Consider the following 15,264-nt stretch of genomic DNA (forward strand, 5'->3'; position numbering starts at 1 on the left):
TATATTTATCCCCGTGAGGGCACTGCCTCGTCCTGCTTGACCTCTGGCGGGAGGCCCCGCGGGGGTGCCCGGGGCTATCGCGGCACCGCAGGGCCGGGTTGGCGGCGGCGATAGGCGAGAGCGGGGCGTGTCCCAGCAGGGGCGGACACCCTCCGCGGCCACCGGCCTGGGAGAGTGTCCCGCGGCAGCGGCTCCTCCCCATCCCGGCGCTGCGGGGGAGGACCGTGCCGCCCGGCCCCGGGGAAGGGACGCACGCCGAGGTTGCAGTGCCGGCGCCGGGAAGGAGGCGGGCGGGCAGCAGCCGGCGCGGGGCGGGGAGCGGGGCGGGGCGGAACGGCGCTGGGGCCCGGCTGGCGGCGGCGGGCGACGGCGCGGGCCCGGAGCGGGCCAAGGCCGGTGGCCCGGGGCAGGTGAACGGGCGTGGCGGGCTGACACAGCGGCCGGGCCGACACGGCGGCAACGGGGCCGCGGCCGCCTGTCCGGGGCCTGAGCGGCGCCGGCACCGCCCGGGCATTCACCCGGCGCGGCCTCTGCCTCGCTCTCTGCGAGTGTTTCCCCGATGTGTCGCTGTCTTTGCCCTTGCCTCTCCCCTGCACGGCCCGCGGTTCCCCGAGCATCCTCCCCATCCCCGCCCGCTCCCCCACCTGCGCTCTTGCCGCTGCATCACCCTCCTTGCTCCCTCCCACTTGAGACCGGTCCCAGCTTCACTCTGCCTTCCTATTCCTGCTGCTCCCGCTGTTCTCACGCCCGAGGGCATCCTCAGTGGCCCGGGTGGCTCTGAGGGGCTCAGTCTAATGTTGTGCTCCCGTCCAGGGCACACAGCAGGTGTGGTGCTCATGGCCATCGCCATGCAAAGCTGGCCCTGCTTGCATGCACCGCTCTGTGTGTGCTCCATGAGGCTTGTTCTGTGTGTCCATGTCCAGCAGTACTTCCCCTGCCCTGTGAGGGCTCTTGCTGCTTGGCCATGAGCTCTCACTGTTAGTCCCTCTGTGCAGCTGGTACCACAGCCCATCCTGAAACCTTGCCTCCGGCTCTCTTCTCTCCACAGCTGGTGACCTGCCAGGATGGCCGTGCTGGGAGGCTACTGTGAGGGCAACAACTCCATCACCCAGGCCTGGGTCCAGGAGGGCTTCCAGCCCTGCTTCTTCTTCACACTGGTGCCATCCGTGCTGCTGAGCGTCTGCCTGTTGCTGGGTGCCCTGCAGTATGCCTGCTACGCCCGCTTCAGCCGTGCCATGGAGCCCAAGTACATTCCCCGCTCTCGCCTGTACTGCGGCCAGGTCCTGCTGTCCCTGTTCCTGGCCCTGCAGCCCTTTGCTGGGCTGCTGTGGCAAGGAGTGGGGCTGAGACAGCTCTATGGGTATATGTTGCTGCACGCCTGCCTCTGGGCCCTCAGCTGGGGCTGTGCCATTGCCCTCCTGCAGCTGGAGCATACCCGCGTGCTGGCCCATGACCGAACACGGGGCCATGGCACTGTCCTCCTCCTCTTTTGGGCACTAGCCTTTGCTGCTGAGAACCTGACCCTGGTGTGCTGGAGGAGCCCTCTGTGGTGGTGGGCACTGGAGGACACCAACCAGAAGGTGGGTTGGGGGGCTGTGGGGCTGTGGGGCTGTGGGGCTGTGGCCAGGGAAAGGGGACGAGCCACCTTTGGGGGTGGGAGGGACTGCAGCATCATGGTGTGGGGATGGAGTATGCATGTCATGACCTGCCATGTCCAGGGTGTATACAGTCCTGGGTTGTACCTACACATCTGCCAAGTATTTCAGTCCCAAGCCCAGCTATCGCACATCTCTCTCCACACCCTCACCCAGCTCAGTTCCTGCTTCTACCCAGCCTAGATCCAGGTGCAGAAGTAGGGGTGTTTCTCTGTTTCTCACAGGCTTTTGCCCCCAGGCACCCCGTAGAGTAGGTGCACCTTGATCCAGAGAGTGTGGAGCTGGATGAGGCGGGGAAAAAGGAGGAGGTCTGGGTACTACCTGAGGTGCTGTGCTCAACCAGGGACTCTCACTGAGCTGCATGGGGTGTCCCCTGACACACTGCATGCCATCCCTATGCTCTGCTCATTGTCTCTCTCAGATCATACCCATCCCATGCTCAGGGCTGTGCTGAGGGCCAGCTGAGATGCTGAACTCTCACTCTCCATTCAGGTGCAGTTTGGTTTCTGGCTGCTGCGTTACATCTGCACATTCATGCTCTTCATCCTGGGCATGAAGGCCCCAGGGCTGCCCCGCAAACCCTACATGCTGCTAATCAATGAGGAGGAGCGGGACGTGGAAAACAGCCAGGTCAGTCCTGGGACTGAAGCAATTTTAGGATATTGCTAGGAGGGAGCTGGGGGTAAAATAGAAATACAGCTGCCCTGGGATCAGCAGCTTCAGGAGATCTGGGAGGAAATAGGTTTAGGGCTGCCCAAGCTCCCTGCTTGCTGTCACTAGGATCCCCCTGTTTGGAGGATGGAGTGGGCACTGTGGAGTAGGGCTGGTTTTCTTGGGGTATTGCCCTGGGCCATTGCCAGCTGGATTGGGGTGCCAGGGCAATGACTCCTTGGTCTGCTCTCCCCTAGCCACTCCTGACTGATGCCAGCAGGACCACCTCCACCTGGAAGGATTTCCGGAGGAAACTGCGGCTGCTGGTGCCATACATGTGGCCGAAGGGCAACCACCTGCTGCAGGCACTGGTGCTGTTCTGCATGGCACTCATGGGGCTGGAGCGGGCCATCAATGTCTTCGTCCCCATCTACTACAAGAACATTGGTGAGGCACCTGGAGCTTGGTATGTGAGGCTTGCCACAGCCTCACCAAGGGCTGGGGGGTGTTGGAGTGACCTGGAGGGCTACAGGAGTTTTGCAGGAGCGGAGTCCAGGGAGTCAGGGTCTAGCACTGGCTTCTGGGGCTAGTTCCCACAGGCACCCTGGGGTGCTCCCATCCCTCCATCCTGACCCTTGGCACATTTCCCACAGTGAATGAGCTGACAGTGGGCGCTCCCTGGCACACCCTGGCTTGGACTGTCTGCAGCTATGTGGGGCTGAAGTTCTTGCAAGGTGGAGGTGCTGGTAAGGATCATTGGGAAGGATGGGGCACTGACAAGAGGTGATATTGGTCACATCCACCAGTGCTGGGGTGGTCAAGGAAGCTCATATGCCCAATCACTGCTACTCTCCTGGAATTAACAACCAGGGCAGGTCCCAGGTTAGGGAGAGTGTGTGGGCTTCATCCCAAATCCCCCTTTCCCAGCTGGACTTCTGGAAGTCCTGCATGTCTCAGTGGGGCTGATCTCGGCTGGCCTTTCCATGTTGCCCTGCAGGCTCCACTGGCTTTGTGAGCAACCTGCGCACCTTCCTGTGGGTGTGGGTGCAGCAGTTCACCAACCGGCAGGTGCAGGTGCAGCTCTTTGCCCACCTGCACGGGCTGTCCCTGCGTTGGCACCTGGGGCGTCGCACTGGTGAGGTGCTGCGTAGCGTGGACAGGGGCACCAGCAGCATCAACAGCCTGCTCAGGTCAGAGTGTGCCTGTGGTGGGTGGGGTCGGCCGGGCAGTGCCACCGAGCTGGGCTGATGCCCCATCTCCCCTCCCACCCCAGCTACATCGTCTTCAGCATTTTCCCCACCATTGCGGATATTGTCATCAGCATAGTTTACTTCACCTCGGTCTTCAGCGCTTGGTTTGGTCTCATCATCTTCGTGTGTATGAGCCTGTACCTGAGTGAGTGGAGGGGTCAGGGTGCAGGTCTGCCAGGTTGTGGGGTGGCAGGAGCCTTCCATCGCAGCTTCCTCCTGTCCACAGCTCTGACCATCTTCATCACTGAGTGGAGAACCAAGTACCGTCGGGACATGAACACACGGGACAATGAGGCCAAGTCCCGGGCGGTGGACTCGCTCCTCAATTTTGAGACGGTACTGTAGGAGTTGGGGGGGTCACTGAGTCCTGCTTGGGTGCTGATACCAGCTCTGCTCCTGTAGGTGAAGTACTACAATGCAGAGAGCTATGAGGTGAACCGCTTTAACGATGCCATTGTCAAGTACCAGGTACGGGATGCTCAGCACCTTCGGGGGCACCAAGGGGGAAGAAGCCAAATCTCACAGGGACCTGCGGGGATGATGAAGCTCACCATGGGTCTGGTTTGGAGGCAGCAGCATCCCACAGGACTTTGTCTCTTCCAGGTCTCGGAATGGAAGGTCAGTGCCTCGCTGGGCCTCCTCAACCAGACCCAGAACCTGGTCATTGGCCTAGGACTGCTGGCAGGGTCCCTGCTCTGTGCCTACTATGTCACTGAAAACAAGCTGCAGGTAAGGCTGGTGCCAGCCTGTGCAGACCCCTGCTGAGGTGGGGCTCTGGGGCTGGTGGTCACAGAGCCCTAATACCCTGTCCCTTCCAGGTGGGGGATTTTGTCCTCTTTGGCAGCTACATAATCCAGCTCTACACGCCGCTCAACTGGTTCGGGACTTACTACAGGTAATGCGGGGAGGTGTGGAGGTGTCTGGTGTCCCCCTCTCCGTGGGTGACTGGGTTGGTATGTGCTCCCCGAAACTCTTGTCTCTGGTCTTTGCCCTCTTCAGGATGATCCAGAACTCCTTTGTGGACATGGAAAACATGTTTGAGCTCTTTCACGAGGAGCAAGAGGTGGGTGCCATCTTTCCTGGACCTTGCTCCCTCCCTTGGCCTGTGGTTCTGCCCTGGGGATAGGCTGGCTCTGAGCCTGCACCTCTGCTTTGACAGGTGAAGGATGTGGTGAACGCCAGCGACCTGTGCTTGGAGGCTGGGCAGATTGAGTTTGAGAACGTGCACTTCAGCTACGTGGATGGGTATGGGGTACTGGGCACAGAGTGGGGGACCTGGCACAGGGATGTGGGGCCATGGAGTGGCCCTGAGCCCCTCTCCATGTCCCTCTTCCAGGAAGGAAATCCTGCAGGACATCTCTTTCTCTGTGATGCCTGGGCAGACCTTGGCTCTGGTGAGAGCGGGACTTTGAGTGTGAGTTCACTGTGGGAGGGAAGGATGTGGGTGGGAGGTGGAGAGGCTGGAAAATATGAAGGTGGGAAGGACAGCCCCCTAGCAGGACCAGCCCCTGGCGTCCAGCAGCTGGGAATTTGCCATCTCCAAGTCCCTTTTCCTTTGTGTGCAGGTGGGACCTTCAGGCTCTGGAAAGAGCACCATCATCCGTCTGCTCTTCCGCTTCTACGATGTACAGGGTGGCTGCATCCGTATTGATGGGCAGGACATCTCCCAGGTTAGGGGGAAGGGCCTCCAGGGACCAGGGTGGACACACCAGCTCATCTGGGCCTCGCAGCATTGCTCAGTGCAGGCACCAGTACCTCCCCAGGGCAGGGGTGAGCATGCAGCCCCCACACCTCATTCACAGGCTGATGGCTGTGCCAGAAGTGGCAGAATGGCACGACTCTGGGACCCCAGGCTGAAATGCTGGGTACTGACCAGGGCTCCTGGGGAAGGCCCTGTCAGGCCCCCCACTGCACAGTGGAGATGCAGCTGAGCCTGTAGTGCAGGGTAACCCTACAGCACATAGCTTGCAAGGAATGGGGCTCATGGCTGAGGGTAGGATTGGGTTTTGGAGAGATCTTTGCATTGGGTGTGGGTCTGCCTGAGCCCTCTCCTCTGCCTCCCAGGTGAAGCAGGCTTCGCTGCGTGCTCACGTTGGGGTGGTGCCCCAGGACACGGTGCTCTTCAACGACACCATCGCCAACAATATCCGCTATGGACGGATCCTGGCCACTGACCAGGAGGTACAGGAGGCAGCCAGGGCTGCTGACATCCATGACCGCATCCTTTCTTTTCCTGATGGTGAGACCCCTGCAGTTCCTGCCATTCCATGGTACCCTAAGACCTTCTAGCTGCCTTCACAGGTGTCACCTTTGGGTGACATCTCCCATGGGGACATCAGCATGACTCTTTGTCTTGCTTTGCCTTTCCCTGCCTCTTTTCCAGGGCTAGATCAGCCCTTGGACAGGGATGAGCTAAGGCGCCACCACGTGCTTGTGTGGTTGCAGCAGGTCCCCATCTCCATTTCAGAGGGCACCAGCACACCATGTTTCTGCTCTTGTGCCTGCAGGATACAACACCCAGGTGGGGGAGCGGGGGCTGAAGCTGAGTGGGGGCGAGAAGCAGCGCGTCGCCATTGCACGCACCATCCTGAAGGGTCCCCACATCATCCTGCTGGATGAGGTAACAGCAGTGTCCCCAGCCCAGCCTTACCCAGCTCTGCTGCAGCCCCATGCCTAGCAGCTGCCCAGACTGCCACAATCTCTTCCCCATGTTGTGTCTCCCCTTGTAGGCCACGTCTGCACTTGACACAGAGACTGAGAGGAACATCCAGGCTTCTCTGGCCAAGGTCTGTGCCCACCGCACCACCATCGTTGTTGCACACAGGTAGGGACAAGGGGAAAGGGCTGATCTGGGAGGTGCTGGCCAGACTCCGCAAGAGGGGCCTACAGACCTGCCTCCTGCTCAGGAGATGAGAGCCCCTGGGATTGCATCTCCTGTCACTCTGCAAACCCTCAAGAACCCTCCCCCCAAATCAGAGTAACACCTGCTTTTCTCTGCAGGCTCTCCACTGTGGTAGGTGCAGACCAGATCCTGGTGCTTAAGGATGGGCACATTGTGGAGCGAGGGAGGTGAGGACAAGGGGAGGGCTGGGGGAGGGGATCCCCTCCCTGGTTCTGGGGCCAGCTCAGGACCCTGCATCCCTCTGCTCTCCTCACAGGCATGAGGAGCTGCTGCAGAAGGGTGGTGTGTACGCTGGCATGTGGCTGCAGCAGCAGACTGGGGACGAGGGTGAGAGCAAGGAGCACCGCACTGAGAAGCCTCAGGGTAGCAAGAAAGCGTCGTGAACATGACCAGGATTTCTGCTGTGACACTGACTTGAATCCAGGCCCCCATACTGCCTGGTAGTCTTTTGCTGGCTGCAGGCAGGGGCTCTGCCTGCTCCAGAAGTGCAGGGATTTGGTTGGACACTCCACTACATTTGTACATGTTTATTTTGCTGTTGTGTAGTTTCTTAAACCAGGTCCTTCCCAGGTCCTTGCCTGTGTGCTCTGGGCATGGTATGCGCCTCTTGGCGGGGGCAGGCAGGGTTAGTGCCTGTGCCCTTGGGTCAACTGGCACCTCTGCCACGAGGTTGAGCTCCTTGGGCTTAGGTGGGCAAGGGGTTGAGCAGGTTGTCAGCATCTGTCCCATCCCCACACAAAGGGCTGAGCTTGGCAGGGGGCTGCATCCCAACAGCAATGGAAGAGCAGGGCAAACTGGTGTCCCCTCACCCCTGTGTGCCCCCCACTTCAACCACCATTCACAGAGATGTGCCACTCTAGGCTGGACACCAAGTTACTGCTCCCTCAGGTACCTCTGTACCTTATGCTATGTTTTTATTTTCTCCCAAGCAGCACTTTGACAAGTCTCAGCATTCCCTGGACCCAGACTGAACCCCCTCTCCCTCAACTGCTCAGAGCAAGACAGCCCAATCCTGTGCAGAACCAGGCACAGCCCTGCAGGCAGGAACAGTTACAGCAGCAGGTGGGAAAGAAGCACAGCTGTGCATGGCTGCAGACCCCCTGCAGAACAAATCCCCTCCACCCAACCAGGCTCTAGGCTCAGGGTTTTGTTTGTGGGTAGGGGTTGTGTGCTATTGCTATCCCAGAAGGGGATCCCCAGCAACACAACTGGAAGAAGGGAGGCATTCCAACACCAGCAGCATTTCAACAGGGCCCTCTTTAAGTTCAGGGCAGCAGAGAGCAGCCAGCAGCAGGAAGACAGCTGCAACCATCTCATGTGTGTGAAGCTGGCATTCAAGTCACTGCCAAGGTTACTTATTATATTAAACCAGAAAGGAAATCAGCTCCATTCAGTCTGAGAGGTCTTGTGCCCCAGCCGAGCAGAATAAGGCCCAACATACTCTTGTACATGCAAACAGTAGGGAGGCACCGAGGGTGTTTGGAGCGGGGAAGGGGCTGCCTTCATGCTGCTGGGAGGCTGCACATTCATCTGTGCCATGCCCAAGTGAGAGACATCCCAGCCCATTTGCTCTTTGCTGAGGGGCTGGCACAGCCCTCCCCAGAGCATGGAATCCAGCCTCCACTACAGAAGGCAGCCACATCCCAGCTGTATGTCTGAGCATGCAGAGATGTCCCCACACAGCTCTGCCCTTCACCCACAATCCCAGCAGTGTTGGGACATGGCTGTGGCAACTGTGGGTTAGGTGCAGAGCCTGGGCTGCTGCTTGCTTTGGTTGGTGTGTACCCAGCCCTGTCCTGTACCAGTCTTCACCTCCCCAGGAGCATTAGCAATTTGCTGCACTAATTTTATATAGGTACTAGGGCTGAAGTGTCAGTGTGTATTTGGTGGCTTACAGCTCCCAGGGAGATGAGCTGTCCTTGGCAAGGGGCTCTTAGAACCGGTGTCCAGGTCAGAACCCCATGGCATCCATGTGGGAGGCCAGAGCCGCTCCTCGGGTCACAAGCGGGATTCTGTGTCCACTGGCACACCCTGCCTCACCTGCCTATGACATGCTGCAGTTCGATGGCTTTGAACCATGCGCCTGGAACAGAAAGAAGCACACAGTGAGCAAGAGCAAGCAGGCTTCTTCCTCTCTCCAAGAGGGCACATGCAGTGCTCAGGTTCCCAGAGCTGTGTACTTAGCAGTGATGCTGCCACTGCCCCAGGCTGGCTGCCCTGCTGGTGAGGAAACCCAGGCTAGACAGAGCCCAGAGTAAGCAGAACCCAGGGATGCCCCCTCCTTCACACAGCAGCACCTCACTCCCTTCTGGTGAGCTGATCCCTCACCAGGATCAACTCCACGACAGCGCAGAGCCCATACACAGGCTCACTCACCTGCCGCTGTGACTGCTGGTACTCGGCTTCGCTCGCTGACAGCGCCTGGGCCAGTGCCAGATCCTCCTCCTCCTGAGTGCTGCAGGGACAGTGGTGCACTGTGTGCCTCAGCCTCCCTCAGGCTCTGAGTGCTCAGAGCCCTTCTGCGTTTCAGCATCTCAATGCAAACTCCCAGCATATATTAAGGCAGTGAGCAACTGAGGATAACTTTCAACAGGCATGGGGTTGGGAAGGGAGCAGAGGATCCACCTGGGGCTGGCAGCCAGAAATCATGGCCAAGGAGAGCCATGTTCAGTCCAGTCTGTAAGACAGTGCTTTTAGCAGCACTGGGTGCTGTGCCTGGGGACATGAGCTCCTGGGTGTCCTCCATGAACACCCCCACTCCACCTATCATGCTCCAGCCAAACACATTAGCTGACAAGTGGTCAGACAATGGCTTGCCCTACTCTGTGTGTCAGTCACTGTCCCCTACCAGCACCCTTAGGACTGAGGGCTTGCTTGCTGAACAGAGTTCCCTGTTGGCTCTGGACTCTTCCTTTTTTGCCCTGTCAGCCACAGCGAGGCATCATATGGAAACACGTGCTGAGAGCAATGTTATCCCAGAGCCACATGATGCTTCCCCAGGCACCTTTCACACACAGGGCAAGTGCACCACATCACATCACATCACGTGTTTTGGGGCTGTACCTGGGTGGCTGTGCTGAGCTGCGTGCTGACTCTGCCAGGGACATCTCCAGAGCTCGCTGCAGTGCCTCTTCCTCGCTCTGAAACAAAACACATTGTCAGCAGCTTGGCCAGGGTGGGGGCAGGAGGCAGCCCTGATCAACATGTGGCAGACACAGTCTTTCCTCGCCAAGGGTGGGCAAGTATCTCTCTCCAGGAGGCCAGACACGGCCAAGGTGAAAAACTGGGGCTCTGGACAGACTGGCAGTGCTCTCTCCCTGCCCAATGGGATACATCTCTGCTTGCTAATGCAGCATTAGCTAATGCTAATGTTTGTATGCCACAAACAGCAGTGGAAAACATCTTCCAGTCTCCTCCAGACTTTGCTTGTACTACAGAAAAACAACACCCAAGGAAAAGAGCTGGTGCACTTTGTCCTTTTGGGGAAGCTAAGCACCAAGCACAGCTGAGAGCTGTCATTTGCAAACTCTGATTCCCCACAAAGCATTCAGGATCACAGTCTGCCAGGGAGGGCCTAGCTAGGGGCCTACAGAGTCACCTACAGAGCATGGGCTAGAAAGCAGTTGTTGCAGTCACTTCCTCAAGGGCACAGAAACCACCCTAAATGCCTAGGCCAAGCCACTCACCAGCCCATTCTGCAGCATGACAGCTGGAGGGGAGGTGCTGCGAGTCTGCGATGCAGCTGCTCTGCCTCCCCTGCAAGCAGAAGAAAAGCTGCATTACTGTCAAGGCAGGGAGCCTTAGCATGACTCTCAGTCCTGCTGAGCCACAAGAAGAGGGGAGCTGTTGCTCTGGTGTTCCACAGAGAGCCAAGCTGAGCCTGGTCGTGCCCACCTCAGAATTACAAGTCAGGCCATCACCTTACCTGGCACAGGCCGGAGAAGACGAGCTGTCTGCTGGCCGGGCAGCTCCGCTGCTTGATGCAGTGACTATTTTGGAGGAGGATGCCTGGGCTCTGGTAACCGCAGCATGCCTAGGACAGATAGGACACCTGTGAGAAACTGTTCTGCCATCATGAGCAATTTTGAGGCATTGAACATCTTGGGATATCAAGCTGGATAGGCGAGACACCTCCCTGGCTCCTCTTCCTCCCATGTTGTCTGTTACTCTCAAGAGTTTTAACTGCTGTTTCTCCCCCTGAAACCAGGACAGGCAGAAACCATTGGCTACAGAATAAGGGGTTGGGGAAAGAAGCAAGAGCAAAGCATTCAGCAGGCAGTACTGTCAGCTTCTGCTGCAGGAGACTGTACATACTGGTGTGCTTGGTGCTGCAGGAGGACACCCCAGCACACATGGCAGGGAGTGTGAGAATGCAGCAGTCCCAGACAATAGGTCAGGAGGAGCTGGGCTTCTTCCTTGTCACCCATGTGGCAAACACAGCCCCACCCCTCCCAGCCTGTCTGTTCTCAGGCCCTTACCCTGCTTTGGAAAGGGGATGCCCTGCCCCACTGCAGTCATGGTCCAGAGGGTGCCGGTGCTTGAGGCAGTAGTTCTTGTGGCACTGGTCACAGATCACCTTCATCATCTCCTTCTGCTTGCAGCCAGGCTTCAAACACTTGTTGGTGAAGATCTGAAAGATGACATTGCAGTGGTGAAAAGGAGCACATGCTGAGGGGCTGGACTGTCCCTTATCTTCATGCCAGGCCCTGGGCACTGACCAGCCTTCCCCACCAGTGTATCTTCTGTAAGGCTCTGAAGTTTGTCTCTGAATACTTTCTCTAAGTGTCTCTGAATAATTTCTTTAGATAGTACATTAGTAATTCACTGGTGCTTCAGTCTCCATGGACAAGAGTCTCCACAACCACAGAATGCATAGCAGGAGAAAGAGTGCCTCGCCCAGGAACTCCTCCATACCAGTGCAGTGGGGATAGCCCAGGGCATTCCAGCAGCTGCTGGGCTGGATTCCTGCAGGGCCAGCTCCCTGCAGCAATTTAATCTCCTGGCAAGATGGGGTAGCTAATTGCTGATTGCATTTTCCTAATAGCAGCATGCAGTTTCCCATCCTTACATCCCAGGTGGCTGCCCAGCCCCATTCCATCACCACCTTGTTCCCAGACTGCCTCCACAAAGCTCTACAGATGCGCACACTTCCAGCTCACCAATCCTCTCTGCCACCAGCCTGTGCCAGAGACAGCACCAGGCAGGGCTGAATCTGTGTTGTTTTCATCCCATTCCCACGCTCTGTCAGAGACCTGGCAGAGTTCACCTGGCAGAGCCACACAGTACGTACCTTGCGCTTGCGTTGTGCAGGGTCAGACTTGCAGTCACGGTCAATGTGCTCACCCACCACAATATCAGGCATCTCCTCCCGCCTCACAGGGACTGGGGTGTTGCAGAGGGGACACACTGGGACCTGCACATCCTGCAGAGACAACAAAAGGGAGCTGGGAGCTGGTAGCTGGGCAATCTTGTGTGCTGCACAGTCATCTCTCTCCCTTTTGGGACCTGCCTACCACGACTTCCACAGCTTCAGCTGCAGTTTGAGATGCTGCTCATGACCCTCCAACTAGCTTGCACAGCAGGGGCAGAGGCACAGACATAGACTCTGGCAGGGAAGAGGGTATGGCTGGGAGATGCCCAAACCACTTTACCCTGAGGGAGAGGGAGGGCTGGACATTTGTGGCACTGATATGCAGATCCTGGCTTTCAGGTACATCTTCAGACTCAGTACACATCCCAAGAGGGACTGCTCAAGTGACTAAAGACACCACAGGTTATTATGACCGGTGGCTAGGAAAGCTCAGCAGCTCCATGCAGGAGGGTGGATGAGATCTGCTCTCTGCACTTACCTTCTTGTAGGCAGAGGTGCAGTTATGCTGGGCATAAGCAATGTGGTCAGTGCAGAAGATCAGCTCGCAGGCATCACACTTCAGGGGAAGGAAGTCTAGGAGCAGGATACGGCATAGGCAGAGAGCATGGAGATCAGTATTACCCACCCGCAGCCCGAGGGCCTCCCCGACTCTTCCCGAAGGAACAACAGCGACCCGCAGCAAAGCCAGGGCCACATCTCTCATCCCCCTGCACGAAAATCAAAGGGCTACAGGTCCATAGCCACGTCTTCAGAAATACTCAGGGCTCCTCCTCAAAACCTGCCGTCCTCGAGATCAGGAGTAGCATCCTGAATCACAGCGAGCTCCCCGTGAGCTGCCGGCCTCAAACCGACGGGAAGGGATGCTGCCACAGCCGCCAAGAGTTCGCCCACCGGGATAACCGCGGTGTGGACGCGCCTAAGCGGCCCCGCCGTGTGCGGCCTCCCCAGCATGCAGCACCGAGGGTGCCTGCCCGGGCTCTGCCCCGCTATCCCCGGGCAAGAGCCGCTGCCCAGCCGGTAGAGCCACCGGATACTCGGTATCTACCGGCACGGACAGCCAGCCCCGCCCTAGCGGGGTGTCCACGGGCAGCGGGAAGGACCAGGGACCCCCCCCGCCAAGGGCAGCACGGGCGACACGGCGCGCCCTTCAAGCCCCGCTACCGAGCGGGCGCCCGGCGCCGCCCCGCCGCCTCCCCGCAGGCCGGGCTGCCCGGTCCCTGCTCTCCAGGCCCAAGCCCGCGGCCATCTCGCCGGCGTGCGAGCCGTGCCCACCCCCCGGGTCCCCCCGGCGCTCACCCAGGCGCTGGCAGGCGGGCCAGGAGCAGTGCGCACCCAGGTCCGGGAACTCCATGGCGGCACTGCCGCCACCGGCACCGGCGGCCCCGCCGCGCCCGCTTCCGGCGGGGCGTCACGGGGCGGGACCAGGCACAGCCCCGCCCCGGGGAGCTCGGCCCGCCCCGGGGAGCTCGGCCCGCCCCGGGGAGCTCGGCCCGCCCCGGGGAGCTCGGCCCGCCCCGGGGAGCTCGGCCCGCCCCGGGGAGCTCGGCCCGCCCCGGGGAGCTCGGCCCGCCCCGGGGAGCTCGGCCCGCCCCGGGGAGCTCGGCCCGCCCCGGGGAGCTCGGCCCGGCCCCCGCACCCCTCCGCATGCTCCTCCTTCGGGAGCACCACTGGGACCCGCGGGAAGACCAGCTGCACAGACCTGCCCCGGCGCTGGGGTTAGGGCAAGGCGGAGTCCACGAGGGCCAGCGTCAGAACCATCCTGCCCTGCCAGACCAGCAAGAAATGTCTCTGCCCCCGTGGGACAGCTTGAACTTTTCCCTCCGAGCTTCCTCCCCTTCCCCAAGGGACACAAACCACAGAGCCTGCCGTGTAACAGAGCTCCTGGCTCTATTCTAGTCAGGTCGGAGTCTCCAGGTGCCGTGCTATGATGCCCAGCAGAGCACAGATGGGGTGCTAGAAGGGTCAGTGGTGCGGAAGGCAAGAGATGCCAAGGCAGCAAGAAACTGAACAGGGCCAGGAGTGAATTTCATTGATTGCAAAAAAATCAACTCCACAGCCACCCAGTAACAGAACTCAAATGAGACAGGGAAAAAAGCAGGTATCGCCCAACACCCTGTTCCAGCAGTGACACAAAAGACAGTAACAGTCTGCAGAAGAGGTCTCTTTGCACAACACCCGCCTGCCCTTGTCCCCTTACTGCTACCCTCTGCTCCAAAGACCCCTTTTCCCTTTGCTTGCCCCTGAGAGCCACATTTGAATGTGCACCCCATCCCTCCCCCCAGACAAAACCAATGAAAGTTAAAATTATTTACACTTTTAGCCATTTAAAAACCCAATAAAATAAGATTGCATATGTCCTACTGGGGATGTGGGTATTAGCAGCAGCTACAGCTAGCTCAGTACTCAGCGTGCAAAACAAAAGACAAACAGAAGACAGACCAAAATACTGCACCATTACTAGGAAGCATTTGCTGGGGTTGGTGTTTCAATTGTGGCATAAGACTTCTAGAAGCCGGCTCCTCCCCAGCTGAAGGGCCTCCTGCTCAGCCAGTGAAGGCCAGGCTCTAGAAGGATGGAAAGGACTCATACACAGCACATTAACACTGATGCATTTCCATCCCAGTCAACACAAACATCTAAAAACCCACTGCACGTTCACTGTGTGAGTTTTTCCTTCTTTCCAGTGATGATGGAGGAAAAGGGGGAGCACAGGTAAGACCTAAGACATAGATGCTGCTGTCATCACTGCCTCCTCCTCATCTCCTTGCTTTGGCAGCTCAGCAAGCATGGGAGAGGAGGAAGATGAAGCAGCCTCTTGTGCCTCCTGCTCCTCTCCAAACCCCAGCTCTACATCCATTTGCTCCAGCTCCCCCTGATCCAGTAGCTCAAAGTCATCTGCTTCCTCCTCATCCTCTGGTGGAGCTTCTGTCTCTGTCTCCACCACTTCACTCTCTGACAGGTGTGCTTGGAAGCTCAGTTTCTCTTCAGGCTCCGTGGGGAGGAACTCAGAGAGGGGGGCTCCCTCACTGGCCTCTGAGGACCGCAGGAGGGCAGAGAGGGTGTTCTGCACTGCTGTGGTGATAGCAGTGGTGACGATCTCCTCGCTCAGCGTGTTAATGCAGATGCCCAGGCCTGGGGCAGGGACAGTCTTTGGCTCTGCGTTGCCTCCTGTCGCTTGCCCGCTCCCATTGAAGTGCGTATTTACAAAATGGAGAGGAGACGCGAGGCGAAGGATGGAGAGATCAGAGTCTGTGGCCTCTTTGTCTGCTGAGTGCAGCTCACAGGCAGCATGGGCAAGCTCAGGACTCAGAGGCACATCAAACGCATCTTCGTCACTTTGTGGTCCCAGGTCTCTGGAATGATATTCTTCCACTGATGGAAACTCTGCCAGGTCTTTGGAAAATGACTCCTCCGGCTCACTGTGCAGGCTCTGCT

At 58.6% G+C, this 15,264-nt stretch overlaps 2 protein-coding genes across 4 annotated transcripts; one reads left to right on the forward strand and one right to left on the reverse strand.

The window, feature by feature from the left end:
* Positions 1 to 122: 122 nt before the first annotated feature.
* On the forward strand, positions 123 to 6,853 carry ABCB6 (ATP binding cassette subfamily B member 6 (LAN blood group)). 2 transcript variants are annotated; one of them, XM_063400711.1, is made up of 20 exons: positions 123 to 260; positions 1,049 to 1,580; positions 2,148 to 2,285; positions 2,564 to 2,753; positions 2,960 to 3,052; positions 3,304 to 3,496; positions 3,580 to 3,701; positions 3,783 to 3,892; positions 3,959 to 4,024; positions 4,160 to 4,285; positions 4,375 to 4,451; positions 4,556 to 4,619; positions 4,716 to 4,801; positions 4,893 to 4,950; positions 5,122 to 5,226; positions 5,621 to 5,795; positions 6,064 to 6,176; positions 6,286 to 6,380; positions 6,557 to 6,625; positions 6,715 to 6,853. In XM_063400711.1, exons 2-20 carry the CDS (start codon positions 1,065 to 1,067, stop codon positions 6,839 to 6,841), a joined length of 2,523 nt encoding a protein of 840 aa, XP_063256781.1. In that variant the 5' UTR covers positions 123 to 260; positions 1,049 to 1,064; the 3' UTR covers positions 6,842 to 6,853. The 2 variants fall into 2 exon arrangements, with proteins under 2 accessions (XP_063256781.1, XP_063256780.1); XM_063400710.1 differs by lacking the exon at positions 123 to 260 and adding an exon at positions 272 to 410.
* Positions 6,854 to 7,331: 478 nt separating this feature from the next.
* ZFAND2B (zinc finger AN1-type containing 2B) lies at positions 7,332 to 14,550 on the reverse strand. Of its 2 annotated transcripts, none has more exons than XM_063400713.1 (9): positions 13,126 to 14,550; positions 12,455 to 12,536; positions 11,749 to 11,880; positions 10,937 to 11,088; positions 10,384 to 10,491; positions 10,145 to 10,214; positions 9,522 to 9,598; positions 8,835 to 8,913; positions 7,332 to 8,541 (listed from the first exon to the last, which is right to left on the reverse strand). In XM_063400713.1, exons 1-9 carry the CDS (start codon positions 13,473 to 13,475, stop codon positions 8,503 to 8,505), a joined length of 1,089 nt encoding a protein of 362 aa, XP_063256783.1. In that variant the 5' UTR covers positions 13,476 to 14,550; the 3' UTR covers positions 7,332 to 8,502. The 2 variants fall into 2 exon arrangements, with proteins under 2 accessions (XP_063256783.1, XP_063256784.1); XM_063400714.1 differs by lacking the exon at positions 12,455 to 12,536 and adding an exon at positions 12,308 to 12,402 and having other exon boundaries at positions 13,126 to 13,284.
* Between the last annotated feature and the right edge of the window lie 714 nt (positions 14,551 to 15,264).

The sequence above is a fragment of the Prinia subflava genome, chromosome 6, assembly GCF_021018805.1.
Source record: "Prinia subflava isolate CZ2003 ecotype Zambia chromosome 6, Cam_Psub_1.2, whole genome shotgun sequence".
In the NCBI taxonomy this organism is placed as follows: Eukaryota; Metazoa; Chordata; class Aves; order Passeriformes; family Cisticolidae; genus Prinia; species Prinia subflava.

Coding starts and splice junctions, on each gene's coding strand:
- ZFAND2B (XM_063400713.1), bottom strand. CDS start 13,475: ATGCGGAGGGGTGCGGGGGCCGGGCCGAGCTCCCCGGGGCGGGCCGAG. Junction 12,537..13,125: donor GCCCGCCTGCCAGCGCCTGG/GTGAGCGCCGGG, acceptor ATTTTCGTGCAG/GGGGATGAGAGATGTGGCCC. Junction 8,542..8,834: donor ACCAGCAGTCACAGCGGCAG/GTGAGTGAGCCT, acceptor TTTCTGTTCCAG/GCGCATGGTTCAAAGCCATC.
- ABCB6 (XM_063400711.1), top strand. CDS start 1,065: ATGGCCGTGCTGGGAGGCTACTGTGAGGGCAACAACTCCATCACCCAG. Junction 3,053..3,303: donor CTTGCAAGGTGGAGGTGCTG/GTAAGGATCATT, acceptor GTTGCCCTGCAG/GCTCCACTGGCTTTGTGAGC. Junction 6,381..6,556: donor ACCATCGTTGTTGCACACAG/GTAGGGACAAGG, acceptor TTTTCTCTGCAG/GCTCTCCACTGTGGTAGGTG.